At 43.4% G+C, this 18,540-nt stretch overlaps 1 protein-coding gene across 1 annotated transcript in view; it reads right to left on the bottom strand.

Annotated features, from left to right (window-relative positions):
* Nucleotides 1–18,540, bottom strand: part of LOC111979536 (YEATS domain-containing protein 2) — a 74,217-nt gene that overhangs the window by 8,591 nt on the left and 47,086 nt on the right. Inside the window, 9 exon segments of the mRNA XM_070448758.1 lie at nucleotides 432–642; nucleotides 2,113–2,192; nucleotides 2,664–2,740; nucleotides 3,097–3,271; nucleotides 12,397–12,518; nucleotides 12,520–12,553; nucleotides 13,213–13,347; nucleotides 13,539–13,950; nucleotides 14,458–14,643. Of these exon segments, the coding sequence (XP_070304859.1) occupies nucleotides 432–642; nucleotides 2,113–2,192; nucleotides 2,664–2,740; nucleotides 3,097–3,271; nucleotides 12,397–12,518; nucleotides 12,520–12,553; nucleotides 13,213–13,347; nucleotides 13,539–13,950; nucleotides 14,458–14,643 (1,432 nt within the window).

Below are 18,540 nucleotides of genomic sequence, written 5' to 3'. Positions count from 1 at the left end.
GACATGCAGAGGAAGACAGTGAGAGTGAGTGAGGTATAGAGAGTGTATTGAAAAAGAGAGAGAGCAAAAGAGTGTGTGCATTTGGGCCATAGCGATCAGAGCAAATCCTCGCAGAACAGAGCTTGGTTGTTTGGGCTCTCAGCCTGGTGTGTGACTCATCAGGCTAGAGGCCTCCTTTCTCCTCCACGCAGGAACAGGAACAATGGACAGAATTAATGAGGACTGCCTGTGAATACCAGGCAGGCCTGCATTCTAGCACTAATAACYCAGTACATTGAATATTGAAAAAGGTTACAAAATGCCTCATAATAGAGTTAGAGTGGCATGCACATGCACTCTTCTAAAAATCATAAAATCTCTCTTTCTCTCACACACACGCCTACACACAACAACAACCCTCCTCACCTCACCCCCACCCACCCACACTCTACCTGGTTCGTTGTCTATCTGTGTGAGGATATCCTCTATGGTCCCTTCGTCAGGCCTGCTGCTGCGTAGGGGCTCGGGGTCCGGGGGTGTGTAGCCTCTCTGTCGGCACCACTGGACCACCTCTCTGGTCTTAGGGGGGGTGAGGGCCTGCAGGCGGGGGCAGCGCTCCAATACATCCTGGACCACACGCTTCACTGCCACCGCACGCTGGAGCTACAGTGAGACAACCATATCAACTTAATTTCAAGTGCACTCAAGTCAACACACAGGTACTCGCCAAAATAATGGAAACACTTGTGTAAATGAGGGATGCAAAGGATATTGAAAGCAGGTGCTTCCACACAGGTGTGGTTCCTGGGTTAATTATGCAATTAACATCCCATAATGCTTAGGGRCATGTATAAAAATGCTGAGAAGGCCATTATTATGGCTACCATGGCTATGCTCCCATAGGATGACAATGCCCCCCGTTCACAGGGTACAAGTGGTCACTGAATGGTTGGATGAGCATGAAAACAATGTAAAGTCAATAGATATCAACCCAATTGAACACTTATGGGAGATTCTGGAGCGGTYCCRGAGAGAGTTTTCCYKCAAATAAAACACCAAACTATGGAATTTCGAGGAKGAATGGTGTCACATCACTCCAACAGAGTTCCAGACACTTGTAGAATCTATYCCCAGGTGCATTGAWGCTGTTCTGGTTTGTGGTGGCCCAACGTCCTATTAAGACKCTTCATGTTGGCGTTTCCTTTATTTTGGCAGTTACGTCTATATACATACTAAATACAAACCAGTCAACACACCTTGCACATTATAATGGAGATAGCTCAGAATCCTTTTTTCTGTCCTAATGTCTTTATTAATGACGATCACAATGTAAATCATGGGTCAGAAGACATAGTACAATACAATTAATAGACGGGAGGACAGCTCTGATTCCTCACAATTCTCAGAAATCTCCCTTTATTCTCTTTCAGCAGCTGTCACTCAAATATTATTGAGCATATTAATCACATGGAGTCTGTTGATATGGACTAAACAGAGGATTTTAACAAATTGGATTCTAGCCAGAGAGCACAGAGCCAGCCCTCTCCAGGGTGTCTTCGGGCATTACTCCCTCTGAACCTCTTTTATGAGTTCATAGGAGATATGAGTTACCATGACAGAGTCAGTAGTAAGCCTCGGGTGGACCACTGCCACACACTCATAATCATCATACTGTGTTCCTGGGTAGAATAAGTCTGAGCTCTGGGCTCTGGGGCAGGCAGCATAGAACACTGCTGTCTGAGAGACTGACTGTCAGATAGAGAATAGAGTAGAAAACCCGTCTAGACTGTCTCCATAGATAATGGGTTTACAGGGGCTCTAGGCAGCATTTGTGTGTGTGTGTGTGTGTGTGTGTGTGTGTGTGTGTGTGTGTGTGTGTGTGTGTGTGTGTGTGTGTGTGTGTGTGTGTGTATTTTGTAGAGATGAAAGAGGAGGATGATGACGGGGCAAAAATAGAGAGAGAAGAATCCGACTGGACAGGGAGACATGAGGTAAGCAGAAAATATGCAGAGTCATGTGTAAACACGTGTAAACACACATAAACAACACTAATGAACTCTGACGTGTTTACACACGTTGTACACAGCCAGACTAACAAACACACGGCCAACAACACAAACAAACAATCTTTACCTCCGCTGCCCTGCGTTTCCCAATGTTCCAGGAGTAAAACTGCTCAGTGGACACGGCACAGAACGGATGGGAGTCCTCGGCTAGACAACACAACACAATATTAACCATACAACACACAGTCTTCTACATAATAATAATAATAATAGATTGTATTTATATAGCGCCTTTCTACCAACTAAGGCACTCAAAGCACTTTTACATAGTAAGGGGGAAATTCACCTCATCCACCACCAATGTGTGGCAACCACTCGGGTGATGCACCACGACCATTATGTGCCKGAATGCCCACCACACATTAGATAGCATGGTGGAGAGGTGAGGAGTGATARGCCAATTAAGAATGAGAAATGGAAATGGGACCAGGTTGGGACTTTTAACACCCCTAGTCCTGCGATAAGTGGCATGGGCTTTTTAATGACCACAGTGTCAGGACACCGGTTTAACATCCCATCCGTCTCACTCAAGCTTTATTTACATGGCAAATCGTCGAAGAAGAATGGATGTAAAGAGAATCAGYAGTGAGAACAACGAAAATGATGAAGGGAGCTTACTCTTCTCGGGTACGATGAGGGGGGACTTCTTCACCACGGCGGTGAGCAGCTGCATGAGGGTCTCTATGTGTTCCGTGCTGAGGAGCCAGGAGAGGCACAAACACATTACCACACACAAGACACCAACAGACTCTCAAGCAAACCCATAGGTCTGGGTGTGGTGCCAAAACCATCCATATCCAATAGCCCACTTTGCTTCTGTGGTGTAGAACAATGCTTGTGCTGCTATGCTAACGGTTTGGTGCTTCCTTGTTCGCAAATAGCCAGTCCTTTTCATAGCATATACTGTTTTGGCTCTGATATATCTAAGTAGTACTTACTTGTTAGCCAACGGCCAACGCCATTTATAGTGTAACTGATGTGGTATGAGCTTAGTTCAGGTTCTCCTGGGACCCCTTTGTAATAACTCCTATTGCATCCGAGTTGTCCTTACTTGATGACCTCGACGTGGTGGTGTGAGCTGGTGTCGGCCCCCTGCTCCAGTTTGACTGAGGCGAAGGCAGTGGGAGGAGCAGCTACATGGGTGGAGAAGGCAACAGGGGCTGTTACAGGGGGCGACGGGGCAGGTGTAGCAGAGACGGGTGTACAGACTCCTGGCTCTGTCTTCACTGTAGAGGAGACGGGAGATACAGAGAACGAGATGGGGCTCAAAATACAAACAAGACAAGGCAAAACGCAACCTTTACAAGGACCGGGGTATGAGGAAGAAGGGGGAGAGAGTGGAAGAGAGGGGTTGAGGGTGGAAGTGTAAAAAGTGGAGGAATTGTTAAGTGGTAGAAACGTGAGGTGAAAAGGAGAGATGGAGAGCTGAATGTGTGGAGGAAAGAGAAACGAAAGCTAAAGGGCGTCCGGGCGCTTCCCAGCCYAAACAGTTTGGAACAGCTTGTGCGTATATCATTTTTTATTTATTTAACCTTTATTTAACTATTTATGACAACATTMTGTGACGTTTTTGTTCSTTTTGGACTTTGGCAAGGGTTTCTTCGGCAAGCCAAAGTCTACAACCCCTCGTTYGCGATTGGTCAACAGTAGGGATTCGTCAATGAAGTAAAAGGGAGGGAGGGAGAGAAATAGCTGCATGTGAGCTCTCGCATTTTTCAACATGTTTTTTTAAACAAAAAGATAGATTTGGAGTTAGATAAACTTGGATTTTTCGGCAGGGACATACAGGATGCTACCCTCCACAGCATAACCTTCACTCCAGATCAAAACTCCAAACCTACAACCTCATTTTGGACAAAATTACCTGGAAGGATTACTACTACCAAAGATTCKTTTTTTCAAGCTATACAGAGGGTGCTCTGGCAAACAAACAGCAGAGACCAGAGGACACCATCCAACCTGGAACTGAGAAAGACCAGATATAACTTCAAGTAGAACTGAGGTGTGAAGTGAGAGGTGTCGAAGCCTTTGAGCCCAACAAATGGCAGGAGTCTCACAGGCTACCCCACCCAAATCCAGAGGCCTTTGAAGACCACTCCCGCTGTTCAGTGACCATCCATCTATCCATCCATCCATCCATCTATAAGAAATCTGCCTCCAAAAATAAAAGCTTCTCCCAAGTGGGTGTGACACCTACTCCCGTTGCCTGCTGCACTGCTGCTTGGATTCCACCTGGCGATCTGTTCACCGTCTGCCATGGCTTGTCTCCACCTGTCTGGTACAGGTACCCCCACCACACTCCCCCCTCTCTACCGAGCTTTCGCTCGCCTCCAGCACACAGGCACTGCTGTGGCGAGTGACTCTAAACTTACAATGAATGGCCCCAAGTCGTTATATATAGCTTTTTTTTGTGCATTTTGCTATTTGCCTCATGACTCCTGCATGCTTTGTTGACTATGAACTTTCATGTWCACCCAACCGTGGGAAAGACCATGTTTGTTCCCACACTCGGGACTCTGACTATCTATTGGTTACACAGACTTTTGGCCTCCCATCCTATTCTAACCACCTCTCGCCGGCGTTGTATTCACGTTGCCTGATGAAATTGCTGTACAATATGATCTTGTTGCCATCTAATGCATATTCAAATGTCATAAACCAACACTGTCCTCTGCCGTGCCTTGATTGTTAATGATATCTGGAAATGTGAATGTACGCCCTGGCCCGTCTACTGTTGCCAGCCCCAATTTGGACATGCTTAAACATCCTGACCAAGTCCTAAAGCAATGGGACTCCCTAAATCTTTCCCAGATTATTACCAATCCCACAAGGTATGACTCCAAACACCCAGAAAAGGCAACTCTCCTCAATGTTATCCTCACAAATAATCTTGATAGGTATCAGTCTGGTGTTTTCTGTAATGACCTTAGTAATCACTGCTTTACAGCCTGTGTTCTTAATAGCTGCTCAGTGAAACGACCTGTCCTGATTTGTCATAGAGGCTTGCTAAAAAACTTTAATGAGCAAACCTTCCTTCATGACRTGACGTCTGTAAATTGGTATAGAATCAGCTTGATCCCCTCTGTCGAAGACGCTTGGACCTTATTTTTTTGATATTTTCAGTGGTATTGTTAACAAACACGCCCCCATAAAGAAAATGAGAATTAAAAACAGGTTCAGCCCCTGGTTCGACCGTTTTCTTGCAGAGTTTCACCACCTCAAGAATTGCATTTGGCGAAAGGCTCGGCACACGCATACTCAGCTGACTGAGTCTCGTTCAGGCAAATGAGAAATAAGTGCACTCAGGCTATCCGGAAGGCCAAAGGAAGTTACTTTAAGGAGCAGTTCTCTCTGTGGGTCTAACCCCAAGAAGTTCTGGAAAACGGTTAACGACCTGGAGAATAAACTCTCCTCCTCACAGCTGCCCATGTCCCTTTAAATTAATGATGTGGTTGTTACCGACAAGAAGCACATGGCTGAGCTCTTTAATCACCAATTCATTAAGTCAGGATTCCTGTTTGACTCAGCAATGCCTCCTTGCTCGTCCAACATTTCCTAATTTCCTCATCTCCCAGCAACTAGCCCTGATGCTCCTCCCTTTTTTTCCCTGCCCTGCTACAAAGTTTCCCCCTGCAGGCGGTCACACTGAGTCCGAGGGGCTAAAGGAGCTCCTTAAACTTGACCAACAAAAAAACATCTGGGTCAGATGGTTTCGACCCTTTCTTCTTTAAAGTTACTGCCCCTATCATCACCAAGCCTWTCTCTGACCTTTTTAACCTGMCTCTCCTCGCTGTGGAAGTTCCCATTGCTTGGAAGGCAGCCACGGTTCATCCTTTATTTAAAGGGGTTCCTTTCTGTTATAGGCCTATTTCTATTTTGCCCTGTTTATCAAAAGTGCTGAAAAAACTTGTCAATAATCAAATGACTGGCTTTCTTGATGTCTATAGTATTCTCTCTGGTATGCAATCTGGTTTTCGCTCAAGTTATGGATGTGTCACTGCAACCTTAAAGGTCCTCAATGATGTCAACATTGCCCTTGATTCTAAGCAATGTTGTGCTGCTACTTTTATTMAWTTGGCCAAAGCTTTTGATACGGTACCATTCCATTCTTGTGGGCCGGCTAAGGAGTARRGGTGTCTCTGAGGGYTCTTTGGCCTGGTMTGCTAACTACCTCTCTCTCAAAGAGTGCAGTGTATAAAGTCAGAATATCTGCAGTCTCAGCCAATGCCTGTCGCCAAGGGTGTACCCCAAGGCTCGATCCTAGGCCCCAACAACATAGCTCAGGCAGTAGGAAGCTCTCTCATCCATTTATATGCAGATGATACAGTCTTATACTCAGCTGGCCCCTCCCTGGATTTTGTGTTAAATGCTCTACAACAAKGCTTTCTTAGTGTCCAACAAGCTTTTTCTGCTCTTAACCTTGTTCTGAAACACCTCCAAAACAAAGGTCATGTGGTTTGGTAAGAAGAATSCCCCTCTCCCCACAGGTGTGATTAGGGTTWAGAGCMTGAGGTAGTCACCTCATACAAGTACTTGGGAGTATGGCTAGACGGTACACTGTCTTTCTCTCAGCACATATCAAAGCTGCAGGCTAAGTTAAATATAGACTTGGTTTTCTATATCGTAATCACTCCTCTTTCACCCCAGCTGCCAAATGAACCCCGATTCAGATGACCGTCGTACCCATATAGGATTACAGAGACGTAAGTTATAGATCGGCAGGTAAGGGTGCTCTCGAGCGGCTAGATGTTCTTTACCATTCGGCCATCAGATTCGACACCCATGCTCCTTATAGGACACATCACTGCACTCTATACACATCTATACTTACTCTATACTGGTCATCTCTGTATACCTGTCGCAAGATCCACTGGTTGATGCTTATTTATAAAACTCTCTTAGGCCTCACTCCCCCCTACTGCAGCCCTCATCCTCCACATACAACACCCGTTCTGCCAGTCACATTCTGTTAAAGGTCCCCAAAGCACACACATCCCCGGGTCGCTCGTCTTTTCAGTTCGCTGCAGCTAACGACTGGAACGAGCTTCAACAAACACTCAAATGGACAGTTTAATCTCAATCTCTTCCTTCAAAGACTCAATCATGGACACTCTTACTGACAGTTGTGGCTGCTTTGCGCAATGTATTGTTGTCTCTACCTTCTTGCTCTTTGTGCTGTTGTCTGTGCCCAATAATGTTTGTACCCTGTTTTGTGCTGCTACCATGTTGTGCTGCTGCTGTCCCCTGTCCCATGTTGTCCCAGCCCCCGTCCCCGCAGGAGGCCTTTTGGTAGGCCGTCATTGTAAATAAGAATTTGTTCTTAACTGACTTGCCTAGTTAAATAAAGGTTAAATAANCTCAGCACATATCAAAGCTGCAGGCTAAGTTAAATATAGACTTGGTTTTCTATATCGTAATCACTCCTCTTTCACCCCAGCTGCCAAATGAACCCTGATTCAGATGACCGTCGTACCCATATAAGATTACGGAGACGTAAGTTATAGATCGGCAGGTAAGGGTGCTCTCGAGCGGCTAGATGTTCTTTACCATTCGGCCATCAGATTTGACACCCATGCTCCTTATAGGACACATCAGTGCACTCTATACACATCTATACTTACTCTATACTGGTCATCTCTGTATACCCGTCGCAAGATCCACTGGTTGATGCTTATTTATAAAACTCTCTTAGGCCTCACTCCCCCCTATCTGAGATATCTACTGCAGCCCTCATCCTCCACATACAACACCCGTTCTGCCAGTCACATTCTGTTAAAGGTCCCCAAAGCACACACATCCCTGGGTCGCTCGTCTTTTCAGTTCGCTGCAGCTAACGACTGGAACAAGCTGCAACAAACACTCAAACTGGACAGTTTAATCTCAATCTCTTCATTCAAAGACTCAATCATGGACACTCTTACTGACAGTTGTGGCTGCTTTGCACAATGTATTGTTGTCTCTACCTTCTTGCCCTTTGTGCTGTTGTCTGTGCCCAATAATGTTTGTACCCTGTTTTGTGCTGCTACCATGTTGTGCTGCTGGCATGTTGTGTTGCTACCATGTTGTTGTCATGTTGTGTTGCTACCATGCTGTGTTGTCATGTGTTGCTGCGATGCTGTGTTGTCGTCTTAGGTCTCTATTTATGTAGTGTTGTGTTGTGTTGTCTCTCTTGTCGTGATGCGTGTTTTGTCCTATATTTTTCACTTAATTTATTTTTAATCCCAGCCCCCGTCCCCGCAGGAGGCCTTTTGGGAGGCCGTCATTGTAAATAAGAATTTGTTCTTAACTGACTTGCCTAGTTAAATAAAGGTTGAGGACAGGGGGTGCTGTTTTCACTTTTGGGGAAAAACGTGCCCAATTTAAACAGCCTCGTACTCAATTCTTGCTCGTACAATATGCATATTATTATTACTATTGGATAGAAAACACTCTCTAGTTTCTAAAACCGTTTGAATTTTGTCTGTGGGTAAAACAGAACTCCTTTGGCAGCACACTTTGTGACCAGGAAGTYGAAAGTCTGAAATCTATCTTCTGTTCAAGTGACTGCCTATAAATGGGCATGATACGTATGACTATACGTGCACGTCATACACCTTCACCCGGATGTCAAGAGGAAGTGAGAGGAAAAATGAGTTGATTATCTCTGTCTGACGTTGTGGAATAAGCCTCTTGGAACAACGTGTCACCCATTTTCTGTTTTCTGCAAGGCGCGTGGAGGGACCTGTTATTGCCTACTGGAAACCCGTTGTTATGGGCGAATATGAGCTCCGGTTTTGATTTTATTTGATACATGTTACAATATCATCCTAAAGTATGTTTTTTCAATATAGTTCATTAGTTATTGAACTTTATTCGGGACGTTCGGCGTGTTGCGTTGTTTGACTTTGTTGACGTTGGAGAGCTTAGAACCGCATGGCCAGTGTGCTTGCTAATTCAAGGGGAAAGAGGACGTTCTGAATCAAAACAACGATGGTTCTGGACAAAGGACCCCTTATACAACATCCTGATGGAAGATCAGCAAAAGTAGGAACCATTTTGTGATGCTATTTCAAATATCTGTCGAACTGTGTACTAGTAGCTTTGCGCTCAGGTTTTGGTTATTCCCTTACCATAAACTAAGTCTTATGTCGTAATGAAGAATTTTTTTAGAATTCTAACACTGCGATGCATTAACTTCTTGGAACTATAGGGGGTGCTGTTCCGCATTAGCATATTTGGGTCTCCAAATTAAACTGCCTCGTGCTAAATTCTTGATCGTACATATGCATATTATTGTTTATTATTGGATAGAAAACACTTTCTAGTTTCTATAGAAGTTGGAATTTTGTCTCTGAGTGGTACAGAACATATCTACAGATTCATGACAGGGGTCAGATTTCAGAAATTTTTACCCCTGATCTGGAGTCTGTTTAAGGGACAGTGAATGCTATGAAGAAACGACACTGCCTACGTCTTCCTCTGGTGTCTGTACGTCATCACGTTTTGAATGGAATCGATTGCACAATCACAGCCATTATAAAACCACAAAATGTATAGGGATCCTCTTTCTCGTCGCGCGCTGGAAGCGTGAAGGACATCGGACTTGCCTCATTCCAAATCGTTGTCTAACCAGCAATATTTCTCCGGTCATGTTTTCAGTCGTTATAGTTGTTAAAACATCATAATGTAGTTAATTTGAACCGTTTTATAGCAATTTATATCCGTTTAGTGCGATTTTGAGGAATTTCTTTTGTTTGTGCACTCTAAACTTTGGACACGTTTTGTGGTCCCGTTCGATCGTTAGTGGATATTTCCAAGGACAGAGGACATCTATCGACCAAAAGAAGATTACAACATAGAAAGGATACATTGCCCAGATTGATGGAAGAACAGCTCAAAGTAAGCAATATTTAAAATGATAAATCGTTGTCTGTCGAAATATTTTAAACGCATATTTCGCCATTTTGTTTGTTATCGCGTCACTTGGCGAACCCTGTATTGAAAAGTAAGGATAATTTTAAAAATGTAAGTCAGCGGTTGCATTAAGAACTAATTTGTCTTTCGATTCCTGTCAAACCCTGTATTTTTTAGTCAAGTATATGATTAGCTTTCAATTAAACTAGATCACTCTGATAGATGACGTCAGACATATTGAGGCTTGATTTCCTAGTATTTTTATTGTGTAACCACGGTTTTGTATGGCTAAATATGCACCTTTTCGAACAAACTGTATATGTATGTTGTAAAATGATGTTACAGGAGTGTCATCGGAAGAATTCTGAGAAGGTTAGTGAAAATTAATATATTTTGGCGGTGATTACGTTATAGCGCTCTTTGGCTGGAATCGATGCTCTGGTAACGTTTTCACATGTGGTATGCTAACTTATCGATTTATTGTGTTTTCGCTGTAAAACGCTTAGAAAATCTGAAATATTGTCTGGAATCACAAGATCTGGGTCTTTCCATTGCTATGCTTTGTCTATTCTTATGAAATGTTTTTTAAGAGTAAATTGGTCATACACGTTGCTCTCTATAGTAATTCTAGTCGTCTTGTGATGGTCGGTGCAATTGTAAACTGTGATTTCTACCTGAAATATGCACTTTTTTCTAACAAAAACTATCCTATACCATGAATATGTTATCAGACTGTCATCTGAAGAGGTTTTTTCTTGGTTAGTGGTATCAATATCTTAGTTGAGCCGAATTGGTGATAGCACCTGAAGGAGTAAGAAACTGATGGAGTTAGAATAGTGGTGTATTTTGCTAACGTGTTTAGCTAATAGATTTACATATTTGGTCTTCCCTGTAAACCATTTTAAAAATCTGAAATGGTGGCTTTATTCACAAGATCTGTATCTTTCATCTGGTGTCTTGGACTTGTGATTTAATGATATTTAGATGTACTATCTACTTGTGAAGCTATGCTAGCTATGCTAATCAGTGTGTGGGGGGATGGGGGGTGCTCCCGAATCCGGGTTTCTGAGGCAGTAGATTAAGAACTAATGGATCTATCGTTTCCTATACAACATGTATTTTTTTTGTAATGTTTATGAATAGCTATTTGGTCAGAATAGGTGAGAGTCTAATAGAAATATCCGCACATTCTGGGAAAAAGATGCTACGTTAGCACGTTATGCTACGTTATGCTACGTTGTATAACCACGGATTTCAGCTCTAAATATGCACATTTTCGAACAAAACATAAGTGTATGTATAACCTGATGTTAGGACTGTCATCTGAGGAAGGTTTATGAAGGTTAGTGAAATTTAATATATTTTGCTGGTTTATTCGCTAACGCTAACGTGCCTATTGCTATCGCTAACGTGCCTTGATGAATGAATGCGGTAGTGTGGTAGGCTATTGTAGTAAGCTAATATAATGCTATATTGTGTTTTCGCTGTAAAACACTTAAACAATCGGAAATATTGGCTGTATTCACAAGATCTTTGTCTTTCATTTGCTATACACCATGTATTTTTCAGAAATGTTTTTTGATGAGTATTTCGATATGTCACGTTGGTGTCTGTAATTATTCTGGCTGCTTTCGGTGCAATTTCTGATTGTAGCCGCAATGTAAACTATGATTTTATACCTGAAATATGCAATTTTTTTTAACAAAACATAGATTTATTGTATAACATGTTATAAGACTGTCATCTGATTAAGTTGTTTCTTGGTTTCTTTGGTTTGTTCTAGGTTAGTTTTGGTTGATTTGTGGCATGCTACCTGTGCTGTGAAAAATGTCTGTGCTTTTTCAATTTGTTGGTGAGCTAACATAATATATATTGTGTTTTCCCTGTAAAACATTTTAAAAAATTGGACATGTTGGCTGGATTCACAAGATGTGTATCTTTCATTTGCTGTATTGGACTTTGTTAATGTGTGAAAGTTAAATATTTCTAAAAAAATATTTTTTGAATTTCGCGCTCTGCCTTTTCAGTGGAATGTGGAGGAGTTCGCTAGCGAACGCCGGGGCTAGAAAAGTTAAATAAAATTAAAAAATAAAAGTGCCTGAGACGACTCGCCCGCATGTACATTTTTTCACTTGAGAAATACTACACCATCCTAGTCAGACGCAAAATTGCGTTACTAAGATCTCCTCGACAAACGTCAAATTCATGACGGATTTCTTGAGTCATCTTAGATTAATTCTGAGTGTATGCTGGCTACGGCTTTCAAAATGGACAAACAATAGTATTGCCACTTTTTTCTCGTTTTTCAAGCGAAGGTCTCTTACGAGAAAACTTGTTCGGCTGGCCTAGCCGAAACTGAAGCATTAAGGGAGGGCCACCCACAGAGAGGCATGAAGGAGAGACAGGAGGATGTTGAAGGAGAGGCAAGAGAGAGGGAGGCGAATGGTGCTTCTCTCACCTTGGGCCAGGGGCAGGGTGAGGGAGGGGGAAGGCGAGGCCTGGGCAGCAGCAGCAGGACTGGGGGAGACTCCAGCTGCAGCCACTCCTACTCCAGGCGAGGGAGTGGAGCTACTACTGGAGCGCTGGCCCTTTAGAACACTAGCCGGACTGGACTACTACACACACACAGACACCAAGAACAAACGAGGGGACAACAAGAACAAAACGCATGAATACTGAATGTATAATGAATGAAACAGTGACTTTAGCTGTGAAGGTGACTGCTTTTCTGTCTCTCATGACTACGCACCAAAAACCTCTATATTCACACATGTAGGCCTGGAGCTCAGCTGATGGCTAGACCTCCTCCTCAGTACACAGTGTGCGAGCCAGTTCATTTTTCAGCTCAGGTGCACTGTGTGTGTGTGTGTCTGTGTGCGAGGACTTTTAAGATCGCAAACATGCTGCCCCCCCCCCCCCCCACCATCTCTCTCCAGCTGCACTAACTTAATCCCCAGCCCACAGAAACGCATCTCTCTGTCTCCCGGCCTGCCCACATCATGTACTTTGTCTGGATCTGGGGAATAGGTAGAATCCCACAGCACACAGACTTCTGCTCTCCAGTCCTCAGCGGGTGCTGTGAAAGTCTGTCTACCTGGTTTTCTATTGATTTCAATAGATGTCAGATGTCAGATACTCTGGAGAAGAGTCATATGCTTTTTTGGGCCTTTGTGTCACTGTCTGAAAAATACATGTCAGGAAAAACGCTGGATTGTCTGATGGATCGATTGCTATATTATGGAATAATTTACCATGGATGGACTGACTGACTTACCTTTGTTGACGGGCATGTGTATGGTCTGTACGCCTCCTGTGCCCGTGCCCACCCCCAGTTGTTTGGGCTGGTTGGCAGGGACGGTCAGCACTGTCTGCTGGGAGCTGGACCCGCCAGAGTGGATCTTCAGCATACCTGGACAAGACCAGAGCACAGGAGACAACTCTTAGCCTGGATGGGGCATTTGGCCATTTAAATGATCTATTTATTTTAAATCTATCCTTTGTTTTTACACAGGTGATCCTACTGAGAGAAAAAATTGAGACCTGTCCCAAAATAGCAGCAATCCACTTTCTCAAACAACATAAGAGATATTCTCTTCCTACCTGATAAGGTAGCAGCAGTCTTTCCTCCCCCTGCCACCATCCCACTGAACAGCGATGCCGCACTGACCAATGTCGTGCTGGCGCTRTTGGGCACACCCACTACCATAGAACCCGCCCCTTTGGCCATGCTGATGACGTGCATGTTGGTAATGCTCTTAGCAACGGTCACAACTGTGCCAGAGGTGGTGGGACCCTTTGCCAAGGTGACAGTTGGCGCTGTGGCGCCCTTCTGCATGGTTACCAAACCGGTGGCGCTCTTTGCCATGGTAACGGCGGTCGCTGTGGATTTCCTTGCCATGGTAACGGCGTTAGCGGCGCTTGCGTTCTTTGCGGCGTTGATGACTGCTGCCTGGTTGGCTGCCACCAGGACAGAGTGGGATACAGGTTTGGTCTGAACGGACACCTCCGCTACCTGGAACCAAACAACCACAAACAGCTGGCATTCGTGAAGATGTAGTTACACAGACACAAACAGACAGATTCACACAGTTTTATTMCCCGAAATATCACCACATGGTTTCAGTCTGTGTATGAAATAAATACACTGACAAAAACAACTTTTTAGAGAGAAAGAATGATACAGACTACGGGTAATACACCTTTCCAGTTTCATAACTCTTTCATAATATGTTAGGGTCCACCGCCCTGTGCTGATAAATGATAAATCCCATTCATTGTAATTAAGAGGCGGACTGATCAAGCTAGGCCATTGGGTTTAGGGAGTTCTAGCTGAAACAAAGGAACACATTTCTCTCTGGCAAAATGCTAACATTCTAATTAACAGTTCCGGAAGAGCGGAGCTCCAAAATGGGGATCAGGCACGGAAGAGAAGCTTCTTGGTTCCATAAAGTTCTGATTCAGGGTTTCTAGTTCTGATTCAGGGTCTATTTAGAGGTAACCCCAAACTCCTGCCACTCACCGGTTGACTGGCAGTTGCCATGGCAGCGGCGGTGGAGACAGCGCTGGGGTTGGAGCTAGCGGCTGTGATGACTCCGCCCGTCATCCTGAGCATGGTCGTGGCCGGCTTGGACAGGTGGGCCGCTGTCGCCGTGCTTACCGTCTTCACTGAGCCATCAGACAGCTTCACCTGGGACCCGCCCAGCGCCTGTCAATCAACATACAGTCCACACAAATAAATTAGATATAACTTTATTGATTCTACATTCTTATAACTTACAGGAAGTGCCCTGTGTAGCATATAGGAAAAGGTGCAGGACAATATTATCAATGTTTAATCGAGAAAATAGACAATGCCTAATTAGAGACAATCGTTCAATAGTAAATTCCACAAGTACTCCTGCTCTACATTGAGAGAGATCTATGTGATCTACACCGTGTTTCTCTGCTGTTTCTGACTGACATGAGGCAGATCTGTCCTCAAACGAGCTGCACTTAGCGTGAACAAACACACCCGACACAAAAGCTCTAGCATGCACTCAAAACCGTTTGTAATAGAATCCAGAGAATTTAGAGCATTGAGCCCCAGTATTGTGACGCCACATGATGTGAATACCCAGGCAGGCAGGCCAAGGCCCCAAGGGAACAGAGGGAGGAGCTCAGGACAGGAGGGTAATTTGGGAGAGAGGTGAAAATGGCTATTGTGGTTATGTAAGCTGACTCTTCTCCTCTAGCTAACACCAACCAGCACAGATTGGCGCGCGCGCGCACGCACAAACACACTGTCCTACACCAATAGTCTCCACACATACACTAATACAGCTGTCCTCTCAAATGGTCTCTCACCCAATACAGTCGGTAGATATGCTTCTTAATAAAAAGTTGAKCGAGCCATTACACTTTGTTGATATCGTGACATTTCATTATTATCACAAACCCTGAGGCTGCGGTCATTCGATTGGCAGCGGCATATAATTCTTCAACGAGATCACATCGTGAAAATAGCATTTTATTCTTATTAAAGAGATCCGGACAGGTTCATTTAGCAAACTTTCTGAATGGACATATAGAGAATCAGCAAACTCACACACGCACACCGCCGGTAAAAGCAAACCCTCAATCAAATCCACCAGCGTATGTCAGACATAAGAGCAGATCTTACTTCTTTCCTTAAAACATATGGAAAAAACCAGGGCCTAACTTGAGGCTTTCCAAAAGTAGGCTATGAGATAATGAATTGACTCGGAAAGTATCACGGGGACAGCTATGCTATAGTATGAAAATGAAATTGACAATCATTAAAAATAGAAACAAATGCATCCATAGCCTATTTATCAGAGACGCTGATTAGAGGGGGAGAGGATTATCAAATACTAAAATWAAAAAATAAAGACTTTGTTGACTGATAAAATGAATGATAAGCGCAGCTGGGCACTTTCCTACATTTGACATTTGGAAGAAGCAGGTACTTCTACGCGTTCTCAGGGGCACGCYCTCCGTCAACAGCAGACACATGCTCATTGCTCACATGGAGCGAGTAAATGACGGTATGAAATAAACACAAACGTGTTTCTCACAAGCGTAACAGGTTGTGAACGCTGCAACCAAAGTTTCCACTCCGAGAATGAGAATGGTAAATTACTCTAATTAATACATGCATTAACAGGCAATTTTTGTTGGTCCCGCCTAAGGCGCATTGTCTACTTGACACAACATTAGTGCATTATAGGCCTCAGAGCCAGAACAACCTTGTCGARTGCTGTTGAATAATTAATGAAGTCAGACACATCCAACCTTTTTTTTCAAGTACGCCGATGTACTTATTTACTAGTAAGCTATGAAAATGTGCATTGTATATATATATATATTTTTTTTTTAAGTCCACACATCAAAGATTTTATTACTGACGTGCCGTAGCCTATAGCGCTCTACATCGCCGCACATCTAACAGATTAGCTGCTGGAGCATCACAGGAAAGTTGGAAAGAGGAGCTGCAGAACGTTTAATGGACGGATTAAGTTAGCAAAACAAGTTCTCACAATCATAAGTAAACACTCCTGTTATTAGGGCAAGCTAATCTACATGCACCTACAATCAATGGAGGCTTATTGAAACAGTTTTGAGAGTTATTTTATGTTCATGACTGTCTTCATCCATAACCGTCAGTTCCAAGGTTATTCAATCACCGTCACGGCCCTACCGGTTGGCCTCTTAAACGGCACTTAGATTGAATTACTAGCTTAGTTTAGTGGTATTTGCACCTGCTGTTTTCAAGAGGGACTAATCCATAAAAGGAAAAAGAAAAGTTAAACGATATGTCCATAGAGGACATAACTACTGCCCGACTCCATACTAAATAGCTTCATAAGTTCAGACCACGGCAATGATAAAATATACTGGCAGAGGAGAGGATGAGAGAATGTTTGCAATTAAACGGAGGGAAACACAGAAAGAGGGACAGAGAGAGAAATAATTWGCCGAAGTTAAAGCRCAGACGACTGCCAAAGGCATAATTATTAGCACTAATCTGATAGTCAGGGCAAACAAAAAAACAGACAACACACACACACATAGCAAAACGCACAAGAACTCCCTTGTGAAATGCCTTTTTAAAGCCTACTCAATGAGTCCCATTTATTTTTAGGATAATACCTACTGGAGAAACACACATTTAATAACACGGTATAGTATTCTATATCTATGCAAATTATGGCTTAAATCACTGCCCTTATATCCTCTTGAAGCTACTAGATATAAATGACCATTACTACGATGGTATAATAATGTCTTTAGTGCACCATGTTGTGCTACAGTATGTTTGTGCCTGTGTGAGGATAGACGGATGTAGAAAAGTTGGCTGGCTATAGATTTATCCCCCAGAACATGCATGGTGTGACCTAGATACAAAAAGGTATCTCTGTGTGTGTACTGTGTACCCACTGCAACTCACAAAAAGTTGTCKGAGTCTGGCGTTATTTCATGTTTCAATTGCAGTCTGGGCGAGTACCTTATATCATAGCTAACCATAAAATACACTAATTGTCAGGAAAACTAAAATAAATCCATCGCCCCTCTCAATGATGACATATACAGTTCCTTCAGAAAGTATTCACACCCCTMACTTTTTCCACATTTTGTTGTGTTACAGCCTGAATTTAAAATGGATTAAATTGAGATTTGTTTTGTCACTGACAATACCATATAATGTCAAAGTGTTGTGTTTTTAGACATTTTTACAAATTCATAAAAAATGAAAAGCTGAGGCAATAAGTATTGAGGCAATAAGTATTTAACCCCTTTGGTATGGCAAGCCTAAATAAGTTCAGGAGTAAAAATGTGCTTAACAAGTCACATAATACAGTGCCTTTGGAAGGTATTCAGACCGCTTGACCTTTTCCACATTTTGTTACGATTAAATCGTTTTTCCCCCTCATCAATCTACACACCATACCCCATAATGACAAAGTGAAAAACTGAAATGTCACATTTAACTAAGTATTCAGACACTTTACTCAGTACTTTGTTGAAGCACCTTTGGCAGGGATTACAGTSTACAGTTATGACGAGTTTCTGGGGAGTTTCTCCCATTCCTCTCATCAGATCCTCTCAAGCTCTGTCAGGTTGGACGGGGAGCATCGCAGCACAGCTATTTTCAGGTCTCTCCAGATATGTTTGATCGGGTTAAAGTTTGGGCACTGGCTGAGCCACTCAAGGACATTCAGAGACTTGTTTAGAGACACTCCTGCGTTGTCTTGGCTGTGTGTTTAGGGTCGTTGTTCTGTTTGAAGGTGAACCTTCACCGCAGTCTGAGGTCCTGAGCGCTCTGGAGCAGGMTTTCATCAAGAATCTCTCTATACTTTGCTCTGTTCATCTTTCTCTTGATCCTAACTAGTTTCCCAGTCCCTGCCACTGAAAAACATCCCCAAAACATGACGCTGCCATCACCATGCTTCACAGTAGGGATGGTGCCAGGTTGCCTCTAGACGTGACGCTTSGCATTCATGACAAAGAGTTCAACCTTTTACCAGACSAAAGAATCTTGTTTCTCATGGTCTGAGAGTCTTTAGGTGCCTTTTGGCAAACTCCCAAGTGGGCTGTCATGTGC

The sequence above is a fragment of the Salvelinus sp. IW2-2015 genome, linkage group LG19 (genome assembly GCF_002910315.2).
Source record: "Salvelinus sp. IW2-2015 linkage group LG19, ASM291031v2, whole genome shotgun sequence".
Taxonomy (NCBI): domain Eukaryota; kingdom Metazoa; phylum Chordata; class Actinopteri; order Salmoniformes; family Salmonidae; genus Salvelinus; species Salvelinus sp. IW2-2015.
This window is presented reverse-complemented; position numbering and strand designations above follow the sequence as displayed.